Below are 23,497 nucleotides of genomic sequence, written 5' to 3'. Positions count from 1 at the left end.
CTAATAAATTATATTTCTTATATTACAACACCACTTATGTTTATAGTTTGACTCTGGTGGTCATGGCAGATTGATAGGGTATTTTTAATAAGTTTTCTGCATGCTTAGTGGGTGAAAAATGTCCAGGTTTGTGCATGATTCTGCAGGTCATGTCAAAAGCCAGGGGGCTAATACACCAGATGTCTCAAGCACCCCAAATTGCCATGGCACTTGAGCAAACCGTTCAGGACATGTCCAGTGAAGGAGGAGAGTTAAGTGACAGCTTGTCTATCAAAGAATCAAGAGCAAGTCAAGTTTACAGAAGAAAGTCCAAGGTAAGGTTGCCAAAGCCAAACACATTTACAAGCTTTGATAAAAATGGAGGCGGTGAAAAATCATAGAAAAAGTAGCTACATTTAATTTTGATGACATGTTGGCACCATTATGGCATTCTCTTATCAGATTTACAAGGTAGTCACCTGGAATGGTTTTTAATTTATAGGTTTGCCTTGTCAAGAGTTAATTTGTAACATTTCTTGCCTTTTTAATGTGCTTTAGACCATCAGTTGTCCTGGGCAAAGGAAGGTTGGGTACAGAGCAGTATTAGTGTTACAACTACTATACAAATCCATATTATGACAAGAAGCAATCGGATCAAGTAAAGTAATTAGATATACCATCATTATTTTAAGACATAAAGGTCAGTCAACCCCAAATTCAAGAACTTTATATGTACCCCCAAGTGCAGTTGCCAAAATCATCAAATGCTATAATGAAACTGGCTCTCATAAAGACCATCCCAGAAAAGCAAGACCAAAGCTTACATTTGCTGCAGAGAGGTTATAGTTACCAGACTCAAAAATCAAATAAGCACTTCAGATTATAGCCATTATAAAACAGAGCAAAACTTTTTTTTACAGAGCAAAACTTGGATTGTGAGCATAATTTGTTGTGGAAAATAGAATAGAATCAAAATAGAAATAATGAAAACTCAGATGATTCATTTCACAGCCCAAAAATAATAATATAGAAATAATGAATACAAAATATAAAGTAAAAATAAAATGAATTAACCTGCATTTTACCTTTGAAAAGAATCCTGACAGAGCAGTGTTTCTTTTAGTGTGTGTGTGTGTGCGCGCATATCGGTTTGTGTTTATGCTCACACAAACATGTGTTTAGAATGTTAACAGTACACGAGCACGGTTGTTGACTATGCAAGTAACTTTTGCACACTGTGTCTGGGCATTGGAGACAATTACCCATAATCCCGTAGTGTGCAAGTGAGAAGAACCATTGGCTCAGTTCTGTTCATGTGACCTTTAGCAGACATGGGCACTACTCATATATCAAGACCTCGCTTGTTTATTAAAGTTTTTTAAGTCCTGCAAGCACCATTTTAGAATTTAAATAAATGTGTTGTGCTTCACAGAATATACACAAGAAGAACTTACTTTTTTTAAAAGCCAGACCAAATAGCTTTTAATTCGGATTGTTAAATATGCTTATGGCTACATAGGTTTCTTTTTAAGGACATTAAAAAAGCAATTTACACATCAGTGCTCAGCTGGGCACTGGTGGCTCAGTGGTAGGTGTTTCGCCTGCCATGTGGAAGGCCCGGGTTAGATTTCCCAGCCAGTGCCCAAACCCCCCAGCTACTGGACGCAGTGTCGGTCCCAAGCCCGGATAAATAGGAGAGTTGCGTCAGGAAGGGCATCCGACGTAAAACCTGTGCCAAGTTGTTGTGGGGACTGGATATTCAGCTGTGGCGACCCCTTGAGCAGACGAAAAACCAACAACCACACCACATCAGTGCACAGCTGTAAAGCAAACAAAACTATTAATTTGTGTAATTAAACTTTATGTTGTTTTGTATTTGTTGTTTTTTTGTGATCCGAGTATGATTTGAAATAAGACTGCTCACAATGACTTTACTTTACAAAAGGCAGTGTTCTCAACGCAGTTTGAGAGTGTCCTGTAAGACGAGCAAAGATTTTTTATAAATTTTGACTTGAAAAACAAGCAGGTCTTGGTTTACGAGTACCGAGTATCATGCATGCGCTTCTTGTTTTGACCCCTAGAGCCATTGTTTCTCTTTCTTGTGCTGTAAAATTGTGGGTAATCGTCTCCTTTGCTGGGTCTTACTGGTATAATCCGTGCATGCGTGTACTGTTTACTATAGCACTGTGACCACGTGTGTGCACATAAAACATTTCATTTTGTTTGTAAGCGCGTGTGTACAGCAGATGTGAACTGTTTCTTATACTACAGGTGGGTGCATGCGTGGGAAGCAAAAAAAGTTTTTTTTTTGCTTTCCACGCATGTTAAAAAAGGTTAAAAATCCATTTTCTCCCCCTCTGTTTCAGCCTGTCATTATATGTGTGCGTGCGCGTACAGTAATTTGACACCAGGCCTCTTCACCCCCTTAACCCCTCTCTACTTCATATACACACAAACACACACACACACACACACACACACACACACACACACACACACACACACACACACACAGTCTCTGCTCTGTCACGAGGTAAAGTGCAGGTTCATTTATTTGTTTGTTTCACTTTACAGCAGTGATTCTGTTAGCTACTGTAATAACACTCGTGTGAGTGCATACTATGTTCCTTACTAATTTTTCTGACAAAACTGTCTTTCTGGTAATGTGTGTGTGTGTTCAAATAGGAGAGGAGAAAGGTTTACTGTGTAAGACGAGAAGGGAGAGACAGGGGCTGAATGTAAGAGTCTCCTCTTACTTTAGCTTCACACACATACACAAACTCACACAGCGCCTGCACGCATAAACGGAAACACTGATCTGTCAGGAGTTATTTTTACTTTTTTAAAGTGAAAATAAAAAAGGTAAAGTGCAGGTTATTATTTATTTATTTATTTATTTTACTTTATATTTTGTATTAATTATTTTTTGGGGCTGTAGAACGAAAATGAGCCCACTTCCTGAACGAATTATGCTCGTGATCCAAGGTTCCACTGTATATATTTTAGTTTTGTTGTTTTTCTGGGCTACTTTTATTGAGTTTACATCTTGCCTGCTTTGCAAATGTTGCCACTCTTTATGACTAGAATCAGGCTGTCCTTATCACCTTTTACAAAGTGGAAGTGCGCACGATGTGAGCAGCTTTATTGTGTGCTCTTGTGCGATGTGAGCAGCTTTATTTCAGTCATAAATTTACAACCACATTCCAGCTATTCGTGGTCAAATGATTATTGAATGCTGGACACAATCAGCAAAAAAAAAACATGGTAATTATTATTTAAATAATAAAAAAACCTGAAGAGCCTTGTGTGGATTTATGTGACAAGCGATTTTTTCGGGACAAGATTCTTACATCGATATAGAAGATTTTATTTTGTTTTTTGTTCTTACGTCTAAAAAGAAAACAAATTAAAAAAAACAAACAATGCATCAATTAGCATCTGAATAGAGCCATGTGTGTGGAGCGCTAAGCACAGGGAGGGGGGCATCTCCAATGCGTGTGGATACGAGAACCATTTATGTACATATGTTTTCTATTTACATACTGCTACAATATCATTTCACATTTATAAAAACACTTGCAAAGACAAAAAAGAAATTGGCAAAGCTGGCTCCACTTTTTCTTCAAGTGAAGAAAAAGAAATACACTTAACAAAAATATAAATGCAATACTTTAATTTTTGCTCCCATTTTTTATGAGCTAAACTCAAAGATCTGTAACATTTTCTAAATACACAAGAGACCCATTACTCTCAAATATTGTTCACAAATTTGTCTAAATCTGTGTTGTTGAGCACTTCTCTTTTACCAAGATAATCCATCCCACCTCACAGGTGTCATATTAAGGTGCTGATTAGACAGTATGAATATTGCAGAGGCATTAGACTGCTCACAATAAAATGCCACTCTGAAATGTGCATGTCGCAACCTTTGTGGGAGCATGCAATTTGCATGCTGACTACAGGAATGTCTACCAGAGCTGTTGCTCATGAAATTAATGTTTTCTCTACTATAAGCCTAGACAGCTGCAGTAACAATCGGTTTGCATGATCAAAGAATTTCTGCACAAACTGTCAGAAAGTGTCTCAGGGTAGCTCATCTGCATGCTCGTCGTCCTCATCTGGGTTTGTACCTGAATGCAGTTTGTCGTCGTAACTGACTTGAGTGGGCAAATGCTCATATTCGATGGTGTCTCGCATGTTGGAGAGGTGTTTTGTTCACGGATGAGTCCCTGTTTTAACTGTTCAGGGTAGATGGCAGACAATGTGTGTGGCATCGTGTATAGCCAGCATACTCACCAGACATGTCACCCATTAAGCATGTTTGGAATATTCTGGATCAGCGTATACGACAGCGTGTTCCAGTTCCTGCCAATATTCAACTTTGCACAGCTATAGAAGAGGAGTGGACCAACATTCCACTCCATGCGACGGAGATGTGTTGCACTGCGTGAGGCAAATGGTGGCAACATCTGTGGCATTGTGCTGTGTGATCACACTGCACATTTCAGAGTGGCCTTTTATTGTGGACAGTCTAAAGCACATCTGTGTAATATTCATGCTGTCTAATCACCACCTTAATATGCCACACCAGTGAGGTGGGATGGATTATCTTGGCAAAGGAGAATTGCTTACTATCACAGACAGATTTGAGAACAATATTTGAGAGTAATGGGTCTTTTGTGTATGTAGAAAATGTTACAGATCTTTGAGTTCAGCTCATAAAAAATGGGAGCAAAAATAAAAGTGTTGAGTTTATATTTTTGTTCAGTGTATTTGGGTAATTCCATTTTTAACACACTTTTATAGATTTGTAAAGACATCAATCACATGGAAAAGCTGCACCTAAATAAACCTGCTCTAAAACAGAGTAGGGAGTTATATAGTAAATGACACCGGCATCTCCCTGAAGATAAGACGATGTATAAGAGACATCATTGTGGAAAAAAATATTACTTATCTTTATTTACATTTAAACAAAAAGTGGCATATCCAAAATTATCCATACCCTTCTCAATAATCAATAGAAAAGGCTTTATTGGCTATTACAGCAATCAAACGCTTCCTATAATTGCTGACCAGCTTTTGCATGTTTCCACTGGTATTTTTGCCCATTCATCTTTTGCCATCACCCTGATCGTTAGTTCCCTCCACAGATTCTCTCCTGGAAATCAGGACTCTGGCTGGACCACTGCGAAACATTAATGTTTTTGTCTGCTAACCATTTCTTCACCAATTTTGCTGTGTGTTTTGGGTCGTTGTCGTGCTTTGATTTCCTGGTCCACCTGCTGAAAAACACCACGAAGACATAAGGTTCCCATCACCATGTTTCACAGTGGGGATGGTGTTCTTAGGGTTGAAGGCTTCATCATTGCGGCCAAACAATTAAATTTTTGTTTCATCTGACCGTAAAACAGAAGACCATAAGTTCTTTGTCCAGATGAGCATTTGTACTATTTAAAACAAAAGCTGAGAGATTTTTTTTTCCACAATGATGCCTCACTTGCGGTCAAAAAATAAAAACGTGCTGGTTAGATAAAAGAACCTTTAAGTTCTTTGTGTGTGTGTGTATGTATATATATATATACACACACACACTGTGTTCCAAATTATTTTGCAAATTGGATGTAAGTGTCATAAACATTAAATTTTTAGTTTTTAAATTAAACTCATGGATGGTGTTCAAAGATTCAAAATTCAAATAACTTTATTAATAAAATAAACTTTTTTTGGAAATTGTTGTGTCTCTGGGCTCTTTGTATCACTGAAATGAATCTCAGACACGTGTGATAATTAGTTTGCCAGATAAACCCAATCAAAGGAAATACTGAAGAAAGTTGTTCCACATTATTAAGCAGGCCACAGGTTTCCAGCAATATGGGAAAGAAAAAGGATCTCTATGCTGCTGAAAAGCGTCAAATAGTGCAATGCCTTGGACAAGGTATGAAAACATTAGATATTTCAAGAAAACATAAAGGGGTCATACGGTCCTACATGCACTTTTTCAAGCTGTTTGGACTGGAATGTGTGTTAGGAGAGTGTGTACACAACCACTCTACAATGATAAAGAGCCGCCCAGTGATTTTCTTTTCATTTATTAAAATAAGATGCCCCTTCTGAAATCAGGCCAATCTCAAGTGTCTGTCGATGTGACGCCACACCAACAGAGGCCGCTCCTACTATAGTTGATTGATTGTCGGCCATTGTTTTTCAACGCTGGAGCAAAATGTCGCCTAAGCGAGTGTGGTGTACAGTTGTTGGGTGTAATAGCGAACACAGCAGTCGTCATTCACTACTGACATCTGAGCCGCTGAGGACGCAGTGGCTAAATTTTTATTTTTGAAGCTAACATCCCCGCCGTCTACCTAAATGCGTTCATGTTTGCGCTAATCATTTTTCACCAGACTGCTTTATAAACGCGCGTCAATATAAAGCAGGTTTTGCTAGGAAGCAGCTCCTAAAAAAATGGATCTGTACTAACTGTTCCTGCTTCATCTTCACCAGGCTTGGTGAGTGTAATTTCTTTTTTTTTATGAATCTCAGGTTCGTGCAGATAAAGGCAGAATGAGGAAGGTTTCTGCCAGACAAATTCATCAGATTAAGAGAGCAGCTGCTAAAATGCCATTACAAAGCATCAAAAAGGTATTTGAAGCTACTGGTGCCTCTGGAGTCCCACGAACCTCATGGTGTAGGATCCTTCAGAGGCTTGCAGTTGTGCATAAACCTACTACTGTACACAAGCAGAAACAGTTGCAGTGGGCCCAGGCATACATGAAGACTAATTTTTAAACAGTCTTGGTTACTGATGAGTGTCGTGCAACCCTGGATGGTCCAGATGGATGGAGTAGTGGTTGGTTGGTGGCTGGCCACCATGTGCCAGAGTCATGTTTTGGGCCGGAATCATGGGGAGAGAGCTGGTAGGCCCCTGTAGGGTCCCTTAAGGTGTGAAAATGACCTCTGCAAAGTATATTGACTGACCACTTACTTCCATGGTAATAAAAGAAGAACGGTGCCTTTCGTAACAAAAACATCTTCATGCACGACAATGCACGATCTAATGCTGCAAAGAATACCTCTGTGTTATTAGCTGCTATGGGCATAAAAGATCATGGTGTGGCCACCATCCTCCCCTGACCTCATACCCAAAACCTTTGGAGCACCCTCAAGCAAAAGATCTATGAGGGTGGGAGGCGGTTTGCATCAAAACAGCAGCTCTAGGAGGCTATTCTGACATCCTGCAAAGAAATTCAAGCAGAAACTGTCCAAAAACTTACGAGTTTAATGGATGCAAAGATTGTGAAGGTGATATTAAAGAAGGGGTCCTATGTCAAGATGCAACATGCCCTGTTAGGATGTTTTTGATTAAAATAGCTTTTAATTTCAGTAAATATGACCCCCTAAAGCTGCAAATTCAACAAAAGCCCATTTTCAGTTCTTTACAGCCTATAAAATGTTTTAACTCTGTTGTGCATAATAATTTGGAACAGTGCATTTTCAGTTTTTTATTTTCGAAATAAATATCATCAATAGGACGTTTGTTCAATAAAATTCAAATTATACACTAATGGTTGATAACTAGAAAATTATACTGACTGCCATTTGCATTGACTTATTATGAAAATCTGAGAAAGATATCATTTGCGTAATAATTTGGAACGTAGTGTACATACACACTACCATTCAAAAGTTTTGGGTCACTTTTTAACTTCATGATCATTCCTAATTTTTATTTCTTTCTACGTTGTAAAGGAATGCTGAAGGCGTCCAAAAAATGCATTAATCTCCTTTGAACAGTTAATGGCGAGATGTGTCTGCTACTTGCTCTGTAAAGACTTCATAACGCCTCTAATGAGGTGCTGTTAATTGGTCATTTTTCAGGCTGATAACTCTAAATGAACTTCTCGTCTGCGGCAGAGGTAGGTTTTGGTCTCGCCCTCCTGGGATGGCCTTTATGAGAGCCAGTTTCATTATGGTGCTTAACGGATTTTACAATACTGTTCTTGCAAGAACTATTACAGAAAGACTGACCTCTGTCTTAAAATAACTGTTTTTTCAATTCAGTTAAATTTTATTTATATAACGCTTTTAACAATTGTCATTGTCGCAAAGCAGCTTTACACAATCAAAAGAATTATTTAAGTTTGTATGGAATGTGAATGTGTATAAACCAAAATGGTCAGATAGTCCCTAGTGAGCAAGCCGAGGGCGACAGTGGCAAGGAAAAACTCCCTGAGATGGTAGTAGGAAGAAACCTTGAGAGGAACCAGACTCAACAGGGAACCCATCCTCATTTGGGTGAAACAGAGAGCAGGAATGTATCTGCATTCATTCTGTGTGTTAGGTGGCAGGCAGTTCAGCATAACAATTGATGTTAATATGGTAGTTAGAGTAGAGTAGTTATTGAAAACTCAGGTAGACTTGAAGGAAGTTCCAGTTCTGATCTATCGAACTGTCAAGTCCGCAGAGAAACAGCTGCCAACACCAGTCGAGGCCAGAACCGTCTGCTAGGTAGAGAGAAACCATCCCCAGACACATCGCAAAGAGAAACACGGGGCATCCATGTGACGAGATCTTCAAGTAGAAGCGGGGCACCATGATGTGTCAGACAGGTCTGAAGGGCCAGAGGGAGTCTGTATCACTGGCAGCTCAGGAACGACATGTGTAGCTCGACAGAGAGGGGAAAGAGAGAGGGGGAGAGAGAGAACAGAAGAGGAGACATAACAGTTAGGTCTGGTTACAGTCTCACAATGTGAATGTATATTTAGTGTAGAGTGCAAGCAGAGACTCCGGCAGGACTAACTATAACAGCATAACTAAAAGGGAGAGCCAGAAGAAAACACAGACATGAGGGCTCCCTGAGATGTAAAGCAAACAATCACTTCACCATCAATAAATCTGAGTGATCAATGAAAGTGGGAAAGACAGCATCTAAACATACCAGTTTATCGTAATATTCTACATCCATGAGTCCCCCAGATCTGCCCCTACCTAAGGCCAATCTATTTATAAAAATGCTTGATTAGCTCTGCCCCCAGCTGTAGTTTTCATAATATGCGGTACTGATAAGCAGCCTGCATCCTTTGATCGAAGTAGGCGTGGCGGATTGTAAGACTCTATAAGCTCACTCAGATACTGCGGTGCGAGACCATTTAATGCTTTATATGTCTAGAGTAGTATTTAAAAATCAATGCGAAATTTCACAGGGAGCCAATGAAGTGAAAATAAGATAGGTGTGATGTGCTCGTATCTTCTGGTTCTAGTGAGGATTCTCGCTGTTGCATTCTGGACTAACTGAAGCTTGTTTATGCACCTAGTTGAACAACCAGACAGTAGGGCATTACAATAGTTTAACCTAGAGGTGATAAAAGCATGAACTAGTTTTTCTGCATCGTTTAGCGCAATATATTTCTTATCTTGGCAATATTTTTAAGTGAAAAAATGCTATCCTGGTGATATTATGTACAGTACAGTACATGTGCTTCAAAGAAAGGCTGGAATCTATAATCACACCGAGGTCTTTTACTGTTGCACTTGATGGAACAGAAAGGCCATCTAAAGTTACAGTGTGATCTAACCTTTTTCATTCTAGCTGTATACAGTCCTATGACTAGAACTTTTTAGGAGTAATCTTTGACTCTGCACTCTCCTTTCAGCCTCACATTAAATCTGTCACTAAATCTGCATTCTTTCATTTACGCCGCATTGCCCAACTGCGTCCATTCATCAGTACCAAAGATGCCGAAACTCTGATCCATGCATTCGTCTAATCACACATTGATTTCTGTAATGCTCTTTTAATTGGTCTACCTGCCAGCTCCATCTCCAGATTACAATATATTCAAAACTTTGCGGCTAGAATACTCACTCATACCAAACGCTCTGCTCATATAACCCCAATCCTGTCTGATCTCCATTGGCTCCCAGTTTTTTACCGTATCAAATTCAAAATCTTTCTCCTTGTTTTCAAATCTATACATGGCTTAGCTCCCACTTACCTTTTTAATCTGCTTGCCCCCTAAATTCCGACTCGTTCATTACGCTCTTCCAATTCTGGTTTCTTTGCTGTCCCTCGGTACCGCCTCTTTTCAATGGGCGGCAGATCATTCAGTGTTATCGCTCCCAAACTCTGGAACTCTCTACCTCAATCTCTCCGTTCTGTTAACAACATCTCCATATTTAAATCTCTAATCAAAACTCATTTGTTTTCAAAATGTTACACTTGAATCCACCTGTCCCCTGCATGTTTTTTTTTTCCCTTCCTCATTGCAAAGCGTCCTTGAGCTCTGGAGAGGCGCTATATAAATAAAATTTTTTATTATTATTATTAGTGGTGCTTGCAAAGCATCACTATTGTTATCTTGCAAACTTATTATTCTTTTTCTTTATCTTATTCTTCTTCTTCCGTACAAAGTTCGGCGCGTAACTAGTCCCGCACCGTTTGTCGTAGACCCATGAGTGAGGTGTCAAATCGTGCGGCCTATACGGGAATGGGGTGCTATGACTTTTCTAAGGGGTGGCCAATTAACCGGCCAAATAATCCCATAGACTTAACATTGCGGCCAACTTTGACGGATTGTAGCGCAGAGAGGAAATCATGTAGAAACTTAAAATTTTCCAGATTTGAAGAGGTTTGCAACCTGTGTCAGACCATACCCTGCACAAGGGTATAAGTTTTACCCCCGGGGCAAGAGAGGTCCCCAAAATTGCCCCATTGACTTATAATAGGGATTTCGGGGAATAACTAGTCCCTCACCGTTCATCGCAGACCCATGAATGAGGTGTCAAACCGTGCAGAATATTCGGGAATAGTTTTCTATGACTTTTCTAAAGGGGTGGGCGGTTAATTGCCCCCGCAGGGGGCAATTAACTGTTCCATTGACTTATAATGGGGATCTTGGCGAATAAGTAGTCCTGCACCGTCTGTCGTAGACCCATGAATGAGGTGTCAAACCGTGCGGCTTATTCAGGAAAGGGGTGCTAAGACCTTTCTAAGGGGTGGGCAATTAACCGCCCACAGACTTAACACTGAGAACAACTTTGACTGAGTCTTGCACCGTTCGTCGTAGACCCATGAATGAGGTGTCAAACCGTGCGGCTTATTCGGGAGTAGGCTGCTTTGACTGTTCGAAGGGGTGGGTGGTTAATTGCCCCCGCAGGGGGCAATTAACCACCCACAGACTTAACATTGAGACCAACTTTGACTGAGTCCCATGAGTGAGGTGTCAAACCGTGCGGCCCATCTTCGGGAATGGGGTGCTGTGACTTTTCTAAGGCGCCCCGCAGGTGGCAATTAACCACCTACAGACTTAACATTGATTTAACTGTGGAACCGACTGTCGTAGAGACACTCTTTTGCATTTATCATCATGCTCATAAGCCACCCTAGCAACCTCATTAGCATGCTGTTAGCATAATGCTACAATATTAGCATGTCTCTAGCATTATGCTAATTTTATCAGCACATCGCTAGCATGATGCTAACGCTATTAGCATGTCGCTAGCATTATGCTAACTTTAGTGCCATTTCGCTAATAACATGTATAGAATGTTCCTAGCATCATGCTAGTGTAATTAGCATGATGTTTAGCTGATTAGCATGGTGCTAGCTTGATGCTAGCTATATTAGCATGTTGCTATCAAGAGTTTCGCCACGGCAAGCACCACTCATTTTCTTCAGGAAATGTACCTAGTTATTATTAGAACTTCTGTCTTATCAGGTTTAAGCAGAAGGAAGTTAATTAGCATCCAATTTCTTATGTCCTGCACACATTGCTCAACTTTAGTAAGCTGTTTTTTTTTTTTTTTTTGTTGCAATTACCTAATTCCATGTGTTATTTTATAGTTTTGAAATCCTCAGTATTGTTGTAGAATGTAAAAAAGAAATCACTAAACAAAAACAAAGAAATTTGCAAGTGACCCCAAACTTTTGAATGGTAGTGTGTGTATATATAAACCTAACAGCTGTTTTCGTATAATACTGCACATATCTATGCCTAAAACTCTTGATTTTAAGCAATGAGTTTTCACTCCAAATATTGACTGTTTTATTACTCCTTATTGCTCTTCATAAAAGTTTCTTTTATTCAGAAACGTTTTTAAAAGCATATTTTACTTATGCCATATTTTTGTATGTTCTTTTGCACAGTACTATAAGTGCCCTGAGGGGGCAAGAGCCGAGAGCTGCCTGTGTAGCACAAAGAGAACCTATACTTTCCCCTATAATGTTGGAATATTGTTGGAATTATGGCTAATCAGTGTAATGTTGTACAATGGATTAGATGTGTGTAAATATTTATTAATTTTTTCCACTTGGTTTCTGTTTTGCAGCAGAAGGTAAGGGTGAGGAAAGCTAGCATTTCAGAACCCAGTGATACAGAGCCCAGTTCATCATCTTTGCAAAGTGAGTGCTAAACATTCTATAATTTTATGCCATTTAATAATGTGATTCTAGGTAAGAGCATGTTTTGAGAACTCTTTAGACTCTTGATACATGTAAGGGCTTCTGGAAACATCTTGTAAATATAGAAAACAGTTTAAGCATATGATCTTCAAAGAATTTTTAGGTGGAGCTAAATCCATAGAACAAAACTTAATTAAAATTAATTAAATAAAATTAAATTAAAAAAAGTGTTATTTGTATATAGCGCTTTTAACAATTGTCATCATCGCAAAGCAGCTTTACACAAGAAAAGAAAACAAGATAAAATGATTGGTAAAATTTAAGAATAGAAATTAAATAACTTTAAAATTTGTTTTACTACTGTATCTTGTTCTTGAAAATAGATATTTAGTCATTGCTTAATAATTGCCAGTGACTTAGCTGTATGGAAGTCTAGTGTACACTAGGTGTAGTCACAACGCACAAATTCTTAGCAGTACAACAAAACCTGTTTGCAGAGATGTCTATACTTATGTTTGTATACTTTTTGACCTACTTATTAGAATGATAGAATAATGGTATTCTAATTATTATTTAATATTATTAGTCATTTACATTAAACGCTTGGTTTACATTTTCTTTTAAAACCTAAAAACCACTGAATGTAAATGTCCCATTTATGTCTTCTTTTTCTCTAAGATGTCACCCTGTGTCACCACAAGGACATTAAAAAACTAGAAAGCTTTCAAGAACAGATGGGCAAAGACTGGTTGTGTTGCCAGCATCATCTTCATGGTACGCCAGCCATTGTATCAGGTCCCAGGCCGGGGAAACTCGTAGTACAAGTGATCCCTGAGAACTACTGTGCTCCTTCACCTCCACCAGCCGAAACGGATTGCACCACACCCAGATTAGACTCTCTCCCTGTGCCACTGCTATCCATTGAGTCAAAAAGGGAAGAAGAGGAGATTTTGGTCTGTCAGCCGGATACTGAATCTACCCTGCAGTGCACAGGCCACAGCTTTGTAGAAATAGAGTCTACACTAGAGATAAGTGTAGAAGCCTCACAACCTCCAGAGAAGGCCAACATCGATCCAGCATTTGCAGAAGAAGAAGATGACCTTGGAGGTCTGTGTGGCACCTAATTGTAATAATTTTTATTGGACCTGTCAAAGTTTCAGTGAGAGATTTTTATAGTTTATGTACTCTTGGGGCAGTATTCACTTATTCTGGGCCTGGTCTCTAAGTGTCTTGGAGTAGGAAATCGCTTCTAAGTGGCCAGAATTTCTCAGAGTGATGTAATTTTGGTTCCACTTTTAGGAGTAGGAGTAAGAGCAATTTATCAACATTGGTAAAATGGGAAATCACTCCTACCCACCAAAACCTAGGAGAGCTCCAGAAATGTCCTAACTGGTCAGCAAGGAAATGGTGTTCAGGCAGAGACGTGCACAGGCGAGAGACATTTTGGTAACACTAACTGACGTGAGACTCAAAAATTAAATACTTTTCGTAACAGATCGTGTGCGGTATGCAACTGGTCCATTAATAAACATTTTGTATGCTGTCTCCACAGGTAGGTGCTACATTATGGTTTTTATTAACAGCAACGATACAGCTTTGTGTGATGATTTGGGTTTGTCACAGCCGACAATAATGAATCAAAATATATCAACAGTGCAGGTTTTTTTCCCACCACACGGCATGAAATAAACCAAAAATAAGCTGCCTTCAGCCCAGGAGTTCTGGAAAATATTTTTCCCAAACACCGACCAAGAGGCTTATGTGAACCAAAAACATTATCACAGCATCAACACCCAAGTGGTTATGGATGCAGCATGAAGTTTGATCTTTTATATACCTGTACATATACTGTTATTAAAAAAAAAATAATAGCTTGGAACATTTTCTGTCCTAAATTATCTAAATACTGTATGGTCCTTAGGAGTAATTCTAAAATGATTAGGTCATACGGGCCATATTAACTAAGCAGCTAGGAATCGTGCTCAAATTTCATTTAGGACTGAAAATATGACTCTGTAACTGAAAAAAGATGTATGACTTTGCTGCATGATGTTTAAAATTGATATACTTTTACCTTTTGAAGATAAAAAGTGAGTGATTTTTGAAAGCATCAGTGCCACCTATCAGTTTGCCGCCCGTAACCCTGAGGAGTGTGAAAAATGAGGGTACACTATTTAAATGAAGTAATGAACAGTTGTATACACTTGAGTAATTTAATATAAATATATATAACATTTTATATTAGTCATTCTTGAGACCTGGGATAAAACATAGTATATTTGTTTTTCTGTAAAATTTAGAAATAATTCATATTTTGTTCATGATTCGATAAGCTGAAATAACTCTGCATAACAAAGTAGTTTTTTAAATTCTTCTTCTTATTATGATTAATATCATGTCATACATGGTGGAAATGGGCGTGATTTCCTATTTAAGAATATTGAGAAATAGGTCTTACTAGTACTTCTAACAGCAGGACCAAAATTTATTGTTAGGTTTAGGAAGCCTAAATGTTCATTCCTGTACTGGTTTTTACAGTGGACCTGTATAAGCCTGTGCTGGTCAGGGTGCTCTCTGAGATTGAGGATTTTAACAGAATAAAGGAGTCAGAGCTGCTGTTCTTGAGAGTGCATCAGTCTTATATTTTGGAGGTGGACGTGCACCAGGGATGTATCAGGAGACGGTTTGAGCTGGACAGCTTGCGGCAGGTTATCACCTCTCAAGCCACCTGGACAGATAAGGTCAGATATGTTATATTTTCCAGTGCAATTAAATTAAACAATTAATTATTATCTAATGCAACTTATACCACATTATGATGGAAACCCTGTACAGTACATTAAGCCTTTAACGTAAAGTATAGTACACAATATTGTGACCAATTCTTGTGTAAAATTTTATGTTTGATGTTTCCAGGCACAATATTTAATAATTTAAGTCCTGGAATATCCTTATGCCATCAAGAAAAAACTAATTTGGAATAAACAGACCACATGACTTTTTGCCATTCCTACAAAGTCTAATCGTTATGCTCCCTAGGAAATTTTAAGCCTTTTTTCCTGATTAACCTCACTAACAACTGTTTTTGGCCACACAGCTGTTCAGTTCCAATCACGCTTGCACGGTCATGGATGGGGAAATGCTCTTATTTTCACTATTAAGTAAACATTTAATTAACAACTGATTTGTTAATTAATTGATCATTAACACAGCTACCACAGTACTTAATATTAAATCTACCCAGGTCTGTAGGTATCATGCTGGAAAAGGGATTGTTTGTCACCAAACTATTCTTGGATGTTGGGAGAAGTTGCTCTCTGAGGATGTTTTTATAACATTCTTTATTCATGGCTGTGTTTTGAGGCAAAATCATGATGACAACATACTGTAACTATGTGGTCATCACCATCGCGCTGATGCTGTTGTTGGTCTTTCTGGTGCTCCCAGTAAGGGGGTTGCCACAGTGAACAATGCTGTTTTAATAGTGCTGATTATTTTCCTTTCACTTATCAAGGCCCTTTTGGGGGTTTTAAATGCTTAAAATCCCAGGACAATTGGCACACAGTTTGGAATCTGCTGCCATTAGGAGGCCTGCAAGCCTTGGTCCCTGACCGTGCCTTCAAAGGAGATTTTGCTGCATAGCTCATACACACTTGTACATGTCAAACCTGTTACACTTCTAGATCTCATTTGCAAAACGCACACAATGAACACATTACCTACACTACACTACACACTAGGGATGTAACGGTATTCGTACCACAATAACAATTTTTTTCGATAATATCGTGGTCGCATGACTTGATAAAACGACAGGTCTTCTGAAAAAAGTTTGCTCAGGTGAATGGAGCGAACGGGAGGTAGCGGGAGCTACAATTCCCATCAGCCCAGGCGTGGCCATCATCCTTTGCGGTCTGTTGTCGCTACAGATCCAGTAATGCGCACACCGATTTAAAACTCGCTTACTCCATAATGATTAATTACTCTTTCCATCTCCTTTCCTTGGCCGCTAATAGCAGCACCCGCTATTTTCGCATTACTGGATCTGTAGCGACAACAGACCGTCTGGACTGATGGAAATTGTAGTTCCCGCTACCTCCTGTTCGCTCCATTCGCCTGAGCAAACTTTTCTCAGAAGACCTGCCGTTTTATCGAGTCATTTCGGTTTCTCTCTGAAAAGAAACGAGAAAGGAAAAAAAAAATCCTGTCTCTGTCTGAATAAGTGAGTGAATGAGGTGAGTGTTCTCAAATACTCATGCAGCACATGGGCCAGCTGCAATAAGTAGACTGCTATTTTTATTTTTTCTGAGTTTTCAAGAATACTAAATTGAAACTTTATTTTTTTACATGGTTTAATAATTTTTTGTTATTAAAATTGAAAAAAAAAAATAAACGGCCTAAGCACCTGGGGCATTTTTAGAGGTCTTAGCATGCTCAAAAGGCAGACACGATGCCCTGGTGCTGTTGAAAAAAGTGCTTGGATAATGGTATTGAAGGCAGAACCAAAGTCTTTAAAGAGTATGCCTCACATATTTTATTTGGTGTTAAAGGTGGGTGAGTGTAGTAAACTTCATGGGGAAATGATGGATTTGGTCCGAAACAAACTATAGATCTTTAAAGACCATGGAGTGCTGGACTATACATTTCTCTAGCACAATTCTGGTCAATCACTCACATCAGGTAGGTCTAGCAGCTTTCTTCCTGTTTACTGCTCTGAGCACACATGCTCACATGCTTCTGTATAGTGAAGATGTGGCTATGGGAGACTGATGTAGGGGCCATGTTTGTTTTTTCTGCTGTCAGGGCATAACAAGGAAAGTAAATTTTTTTTTCATCAGTAAGGCACACCTTCAACACTTATTTGGTTGCTGGGTTCATAAATTGTGGTTTGCTTGATGCCCTGTCTTACTAGTCATGGGTCATTTTTCGCGAGGTGTCCTCATTCTTATTCTTTTAGACCACTTTCAGCATCCCTAATGCCTCTACTCAGGTAAGCTCTTGCAGCACTGTAGATGGGGCTCTGTCACCAGAGCTAAAGGTGATGGTTCTTGAGGAGACCTTTGTTGTCATCTAGGACTTCTGCTTGGTGTATACCTTAATGTGTTTGCCAACAGTGACATTGTCAAGACAGTTCAAAGTACATTTGATAAGTACTTCTCTGGGCCCTGATCTTGGGGAAATAAATACAGTAAATAACTTCAAGGCAGCCTCAACTTTATTAATCAAGCACCCAAGGCAGCTATCATTTAGTCCAACTATTACAGTATGTAGTCTATCTGCAGTTACTGTATGGTCACAGTTCCAAAACAGTGGAAAATATTAATATTTTAAAATAATATTTATATTTTTTAATCCAACAGATTTTTCTTGACATATTGGTCAAATACTATTTTACTTCTATACCCTGAAAATGCAAAAAAAAAAAAAACTGTAAAGTACTGTAAGGTCAAAATGTAACTAACCAGCCCCTTTTGACCTCCAGTAAAATAGCTAAAAATGGCTATTCACCAAAGGTCAGCTGTGCAGAAAAGTAAAGAAAAACCAAAAGGGATAAATCAAAGTAAAGATGCAAGGGACTTTAAAGTAACAGTTTATCATGGTATTTATTTGATAGTAGGATAAAATATCCATTTAGCCAGCTTAAATATCTGACAAATACAGCTAATTTTAGCTGTTTGTTTGTAGCTGTTTAGTTTTTAGCCCTGCATAATATCCGGCCCTGCTCTTTCTCGCGCTGTCCTCAGCGTGGAGATCAAAGGGCGGAATTCTAGTGTCCTTGTTTAAAGTCCCTGGGGCGCGTCACATCGCCCCACTGACATGCTTCTTTCATATTCTCCAACACATCACGTACTTCCCAGACCTCGGACAAAACTCCGCGCCTTGCTTTTATAATGCGGAGCAAGCCCGAAATCATATTAACGTTAATTATCGCCAGCCGTCACGAATAGGCGGCTCCGTCCCCTTTGCTGCCTATTCAGGGAGCCTACGGAGTGAGCGAGTAGCGATAGTAGATTTGGGCGCACGCCTATCACAGACGCAAGCCGTGGCAGATCATCATAATTGTCTTTAACTTGTATTTCATAAGGTTTTCCGAGCGGTGGTACAGCGCAACGGGGGTCATTATTTACTATTAAACATTAAACGAATTTACAAAACTTTATGCGTGCGATTAAGCGCTAATTCTACGTAGGAAAGTAAAGAAGAGGATCCTGATGCTCAACATTCCGGAGACCAAACCCCATTTAAATTAAATTAACAAATATTGCAAGTAAATAACAATAGCCCACGTTTAAAAAAGCATTTTTATTTAGATTATAAAAAATAATCCTGCATCTATTTTAGGTGTTCCAGCTCCCACTGTTCTAGAATTCAAATTAAATCAAATCTTATTGGGATCAAATTTTAGCACAATAAATGTTAACACAGTGAGCCTTTAGATTTTATCACTTGTAATTAGAAAAGAAGCGTGTAGGGTTTTGTGTCATCTTATTTTTTGTGTTCTTTAAATTTATAGTAGATTTATTAACTGAAATAAATGACCATAAAATTAAAACAGTGTTAGGACGTTCTACTGCGTCAGCAGATATCGGTCTTTCAGCCCCGCTTGTGTTTTTGCGTTATTATAAGAATGAAATGCAGTAGACTGTTATGATTTGTAAGGGGTTCGATCCATGTTACCCAAACGACTCAGTTCAGATGTAAGTAAATGGATAGAAAGTAAATGGCTGTGCTGGGGGAGGGAGGTGCTAATGATTTGGTCGGCTCCGTGTGTGTGTGTGTGTGTGTGTGTGTGTGTGTGTGTGTGTGTGTGTGTGTGTGTGAGAGAGAGAAAGGTGTCGCGGTGGTTGATTATTTTAGTGAAACAAAGGCTCAGCTGAAAAATGAAAAATCAGTCACTTAACCCCCAATAAAAGGTATTTAGTTGTATTATAACAGATGCGCACAAATACCAAACCTAAACCAGGCACAAGGATTAATAAAACAAGATAGCCCCATACCTGTTTTTTTAATAATAAAAAAACTAAGAAGATTATTGTGTATAGACTGATTTAAAACAATTCAATTTACGCTATTATAAGGAAAATCTCAAGTTCTTCCATTCCAAGGATTAAAAAGGCAACAATGTTAACTTTAGAATCTAGAATCCAGAAGATTAAAATTACACAAATTTAAATCACTGAAAGTCTCCAGAAGAGCCTCAGATTCAAGAGGTTTTTAAAGTGGGGAGAAGTGCATTTCAGTTCCTCTGAATGTATAGGTGAGAACAGCCGATTCACACCTGGGGAGGGTGGATAATTTGTATTTGAATGTTGTCTGGCATTGTAAAGCACTATAGTGACACTAAAAGAACAACCCAGGATTAATAGAAATTATTATACTGCATAATTATTATTTATCACAAAAAATTTGACTTTAGGAAATTAAAGCGGAGGGTTTTTATTTAGACTATAAAAAAATAACCTGCGTCTATTTTTAGGCGTGCCAGCTGCCACTTTTTAGTTAGAAGTTTTCAATACAAATCTTATAATGCCCACATGACATGACGGAATAAAGGCACGGCTTAATATGATCCAGGGCTTGCACCCCGCGCTATAAAATACTTAGGGTTTGTTGGGTTACAGTGGATTTTACTACGCGGTGTGAGTGCAATGGCCATCCGTCCGCTCGCGCTGACTCTGCTCTCCGCGGATGGCCGGACCGGCCCCTCCCACCTCTCACTCCTTTTAAGTCCCCGGGGCGCGTTCCATTTGCCCCACTTGCATGCCGCACTTCCGCGTTGTTGCACGCGCGTTGCATACACAGAGCGTTGTAAAATCCACTTTAACCCAACAAACCCCGAGTATTTTATAGCGCGGGTGCAAGCCCGGGCAACGATAGCTCACCAGTCGTGTGTAATTCTGCGGTCCCGCTGCTTCGCATGTCTGAAGGGAGGGACGCCTAACTAGTGAGCGAGGAGCGATATTGATTTGGGCGCACGCCGTGACAGGCTGAAAAAACTGTTGTCAGATTAATGTGCAAAAACTATATAATAAAACTATATAAGACTACATGGCCTTTATAAGACTTAACTTTTATTTAAGCGCACTCACCATGACGGAAAAACTTAATGATTTTGTAAATGTTTAAAAGCAAATAAGGTGCGCTATTCTGTATTGTTTTTGGTGAACTTAAGCGCGTCAGAAAATAAACGCAAATGGTTTTTTAAATGGTCAGAGTCAGTCTGCTTGCTGTTTTCCCGACGCATCCATAATCAAACTTCATGGAAAACTTCATGAGTGCTGATTTAGACTATGGAGTAAATTAAAGAGGAGAATCACGATGCCGAATCAAAGTCCTGAGCCCAAACCTCATTTAAATTAAATTAAATTAACAAATATTATAAGTAAAAAAACAATAGCCCACGTTTAGAAACCGTTTATAAATTCTTTCCGACATGAGTTGGCCCGGTGTTATGCGCAGAGCGCCGGGAGATTTCCTGAAGCTCCGAAATCACTGGGCATTTTTTCTAAATAGACGCTATCTTTAATAACTGATGGAGGTTTTGAGCTGTATACACACGCATTCCTGCCTAAACAACTCTTAAAACTACACCTGTGACACAATAAACAGTAATATTTCAAACATTCTGCAGGCTGATATTTGGAGAAACGAAAGAATAATGAATAAACCAGTTGTTGGGTCAAAATAACCCAACCAGGTGTTCATTTGTAAACTACATCTCATATGAGCCAACATGAGCAACCCAACAATGTGTTTAAAGTACCTGAAATAATCCAGAACTTAAATAACAATAAACAGATACAGAGATACGTTATATAACAGTCACTATTGTATTTACTGCAACGAGCGAAAATGTCACTTTGCGCCACCTGGCGGCCATTTTACGAATGACTTTAAAATGCAACTGATTTATTTTGGCCACTGACGTTTTTACACGGCGGTGAGCGCGACGGTAATAACCATTCCAATTGATCAACTACTGTACAGCCTTAACCATTTGACCCACCACTGCCCTATCACTTTATCATGAATGCTATGTATGCGGTGTCTTTATCATGAATGCAGTTTTTTCAATTCAATTCAATTAAATTTTATTTGTATAGCGCTTTTAGCAATTTTCATTGCCGCAAAGCAGCTTTACACAGTCAAAAGAATTATTTAAGTTTGTATGAAATGTGAATTTGTATGAATCAAAATGGTCAGTTTGTCCCTGGTGAGCAAGCCGAGGGCGACAGTGGCAAGGAAAAATTCCCTGAGATGGTAATAGGAAGAAACCTTGAGAGGAACCAGACTCAACAGGGAACCCATCCTCATTTGGGTGAAACAGAAAGCAGTAAATGATCTGCATTTATACAGTGTGTAGGGTGGGAGGCAGTTCAGCTATAATACCTGATGTTAATTGATGTTAATATGGAGTCCAGGTAGTTATTGAAGACCCAGGTAGACTTGTAAGAAGTTCCAGTCATGAACTATCGAACTGTCAAGTCCCCAGAGAAACAGTTGCCAACACCAGTCAAGGCCAGAACCATTTTCTAGGTAGAGAGAATCATTCCCAGACACCAGATGCATCCCAGAGAGACACACTGAGACTGTGTCTGAGTCCCGAATACTATTTGGAAGACTGTTCCATAATTTTGGGGCTTTGTAAGAAAAAGCTCTGCCCCCAGCTGTATTTTTCATAATACGCGGTACTGACAAGCAGCCTGCATCCTTTGATCGAAGTAAGCATGGCGGATCGTAAGACACTAGCAGTTCGGTCAGGTACTGCGGCGCGAGACCATTTAATGCTTTATATGTCAAGAGTAGTATTTTAAAATCAATGCGAAATTTCACAGGGAGCCAATGGAGTGAAGATAAGATAGGGTTGATGTGCTCATATCTTCTGAATGCAGTGAAAGCTATTACAGTGTATATGAGTAATTGTACTTAGACATAGAACATAATACACTGCTGTATATAGTACCCTCCTTTTACTTTAAATGTGCATTTATCAAGGTTAGACTACATTCTGGTTACATCCCTATCAGATTCTCAATGCATCTGTCATGTTGTCACTAGTTTCCTATCATGCACATGATCACGCGCTCACAAGGTCCAATGAGATAAACAGAGTTATTACTATGTCCAATCAGTGGTTTAAAATACTCGCTAGTTTGATTCCCAGGTGATGGTGTAGTCTCTTGCAGTCAGGGGCCTAGAGAGAGCTGATTGGCCGTGGGATGGGAGACACTTGGCGCCCTCACATTAAATACGGCTTGTAGCGCAGCCACATAAAAGGGCATTTTAAAAAACAGGGAAATGGATTAAGGAGCTAATGTTGCTCACCTGTGCCCAGAAATATGCCCGATCTGGTTTTACTTGTCCCCATTGACAGTGTTGGTCACAGGGTAAGCTCTCGTGAGCATGCGCGATCGCAGCGCGAGAGAACCCGGAAGCGGCGTCGGGTCATCTGTGCCGGTATAAAGCCTGAACCGGCAAGCGGCCCGACACAGAGAGATTTTTCACAGCGCGCTGCTTTTTCAGAGAGAGAGTTAGTTAGATGAGTCTGAAGGAGTACTTTTCCCCGGTCGGATTATTCCTCGAGGACACTAACCATTCACCTCTCGTTCCGTTGCTCGAGCTCCCGGATTTGTCATCTATACCGGTGAGGCCGAGCCAATCTCTCCCGTGCATCATTTCACACACTGCAATAACATTGACTCTGGACAATCATACACGCACTCACACACCCGCATACATCACACACATTGTTTATATTTGTATATATTTTGTATATATTGGTTTTGGTGCCCCTTGTTTGTTTGTTTGTTGGTTTGTTTGGTTTAATACACTTTGGTTTGGTTTATACATAGTTATTGTGTCGCGTCTTTACTTGTCCTGTCTTGATTTCGCAATACCGGAAGTGTTGTTTAAAAACCCGTATTTTGATTCTTGACCCCGTAGCAAAGTAACTAGCGGTTTAATTAAATCCAAGTGTTACATAGTGGTGGCCCGTACGTACGGGGAATCGGTATTTTCCGGTTTTGTGTGTCTTGGCAGAACAAAATGGATGCTAACATTGCTAATGCTAATGCTAGTGGTGCCGTGCCTAGAAATTTCCCATCATACGGTTTTGAACAA

At 39.4% G+C, this 23,497-nt stretch overlaps 1 protein-coding gene across 4 annotated transcripts in view; it reads left to right on the top strand.

Annotated features, from left to right (window-relative positions):
- stk11ip (serine/threonine kinase 11 interacting protein) overlaps positions 1–23,497 on the top strand; it is a 101,554-nt gene that overhangs the window by 12,360 nt on the left and 65,697 nt on the right. For 3 of the 4 annotated variants that reach the window (XM_053497654.1, XM_053497652.1, XM_053497655.1), the window contains exons 12-15: positions 147–314; positions 12,304–12,376; positions 13,055–13,483; positions 14,915–15,117. In XM_053497654.1, the coding sequence (XP_053353629.1) occupies positions 147–314; positions 12,304–12,376; positions 13,055–13,483; positions 14,915–15,117 (873 nt within the window). The remainder of the gene's footprint in view (positions 1–146; positions 315–12,303; positions 12,377–13,054; positions 13,484–14,914; positions 15,118–23,497) is intronic. The other variant, XM_053497653.1, reaches the window with a different exon arrangement.

Source organism: Clarias gariepinus, chromosome 6 (assembly GCF_024256425.1).
Source record: "Clarias gariepinus isolate MV-2021 ecotype Netherlands chromosome 6, CGAR_prim_01v2, whole genome shotgun sequence".
Taxonomy (NCBI): Eukaryota; Metazoa; Chordata; class Actinopteri; order Siluriformes; family Clariidae; genus Clarias; species Clarias gariepinus.
Note: the sequence above shows the minus strand (reverse complement) of the source record. Positions and strands in the feature narration are given on the sequence as shown.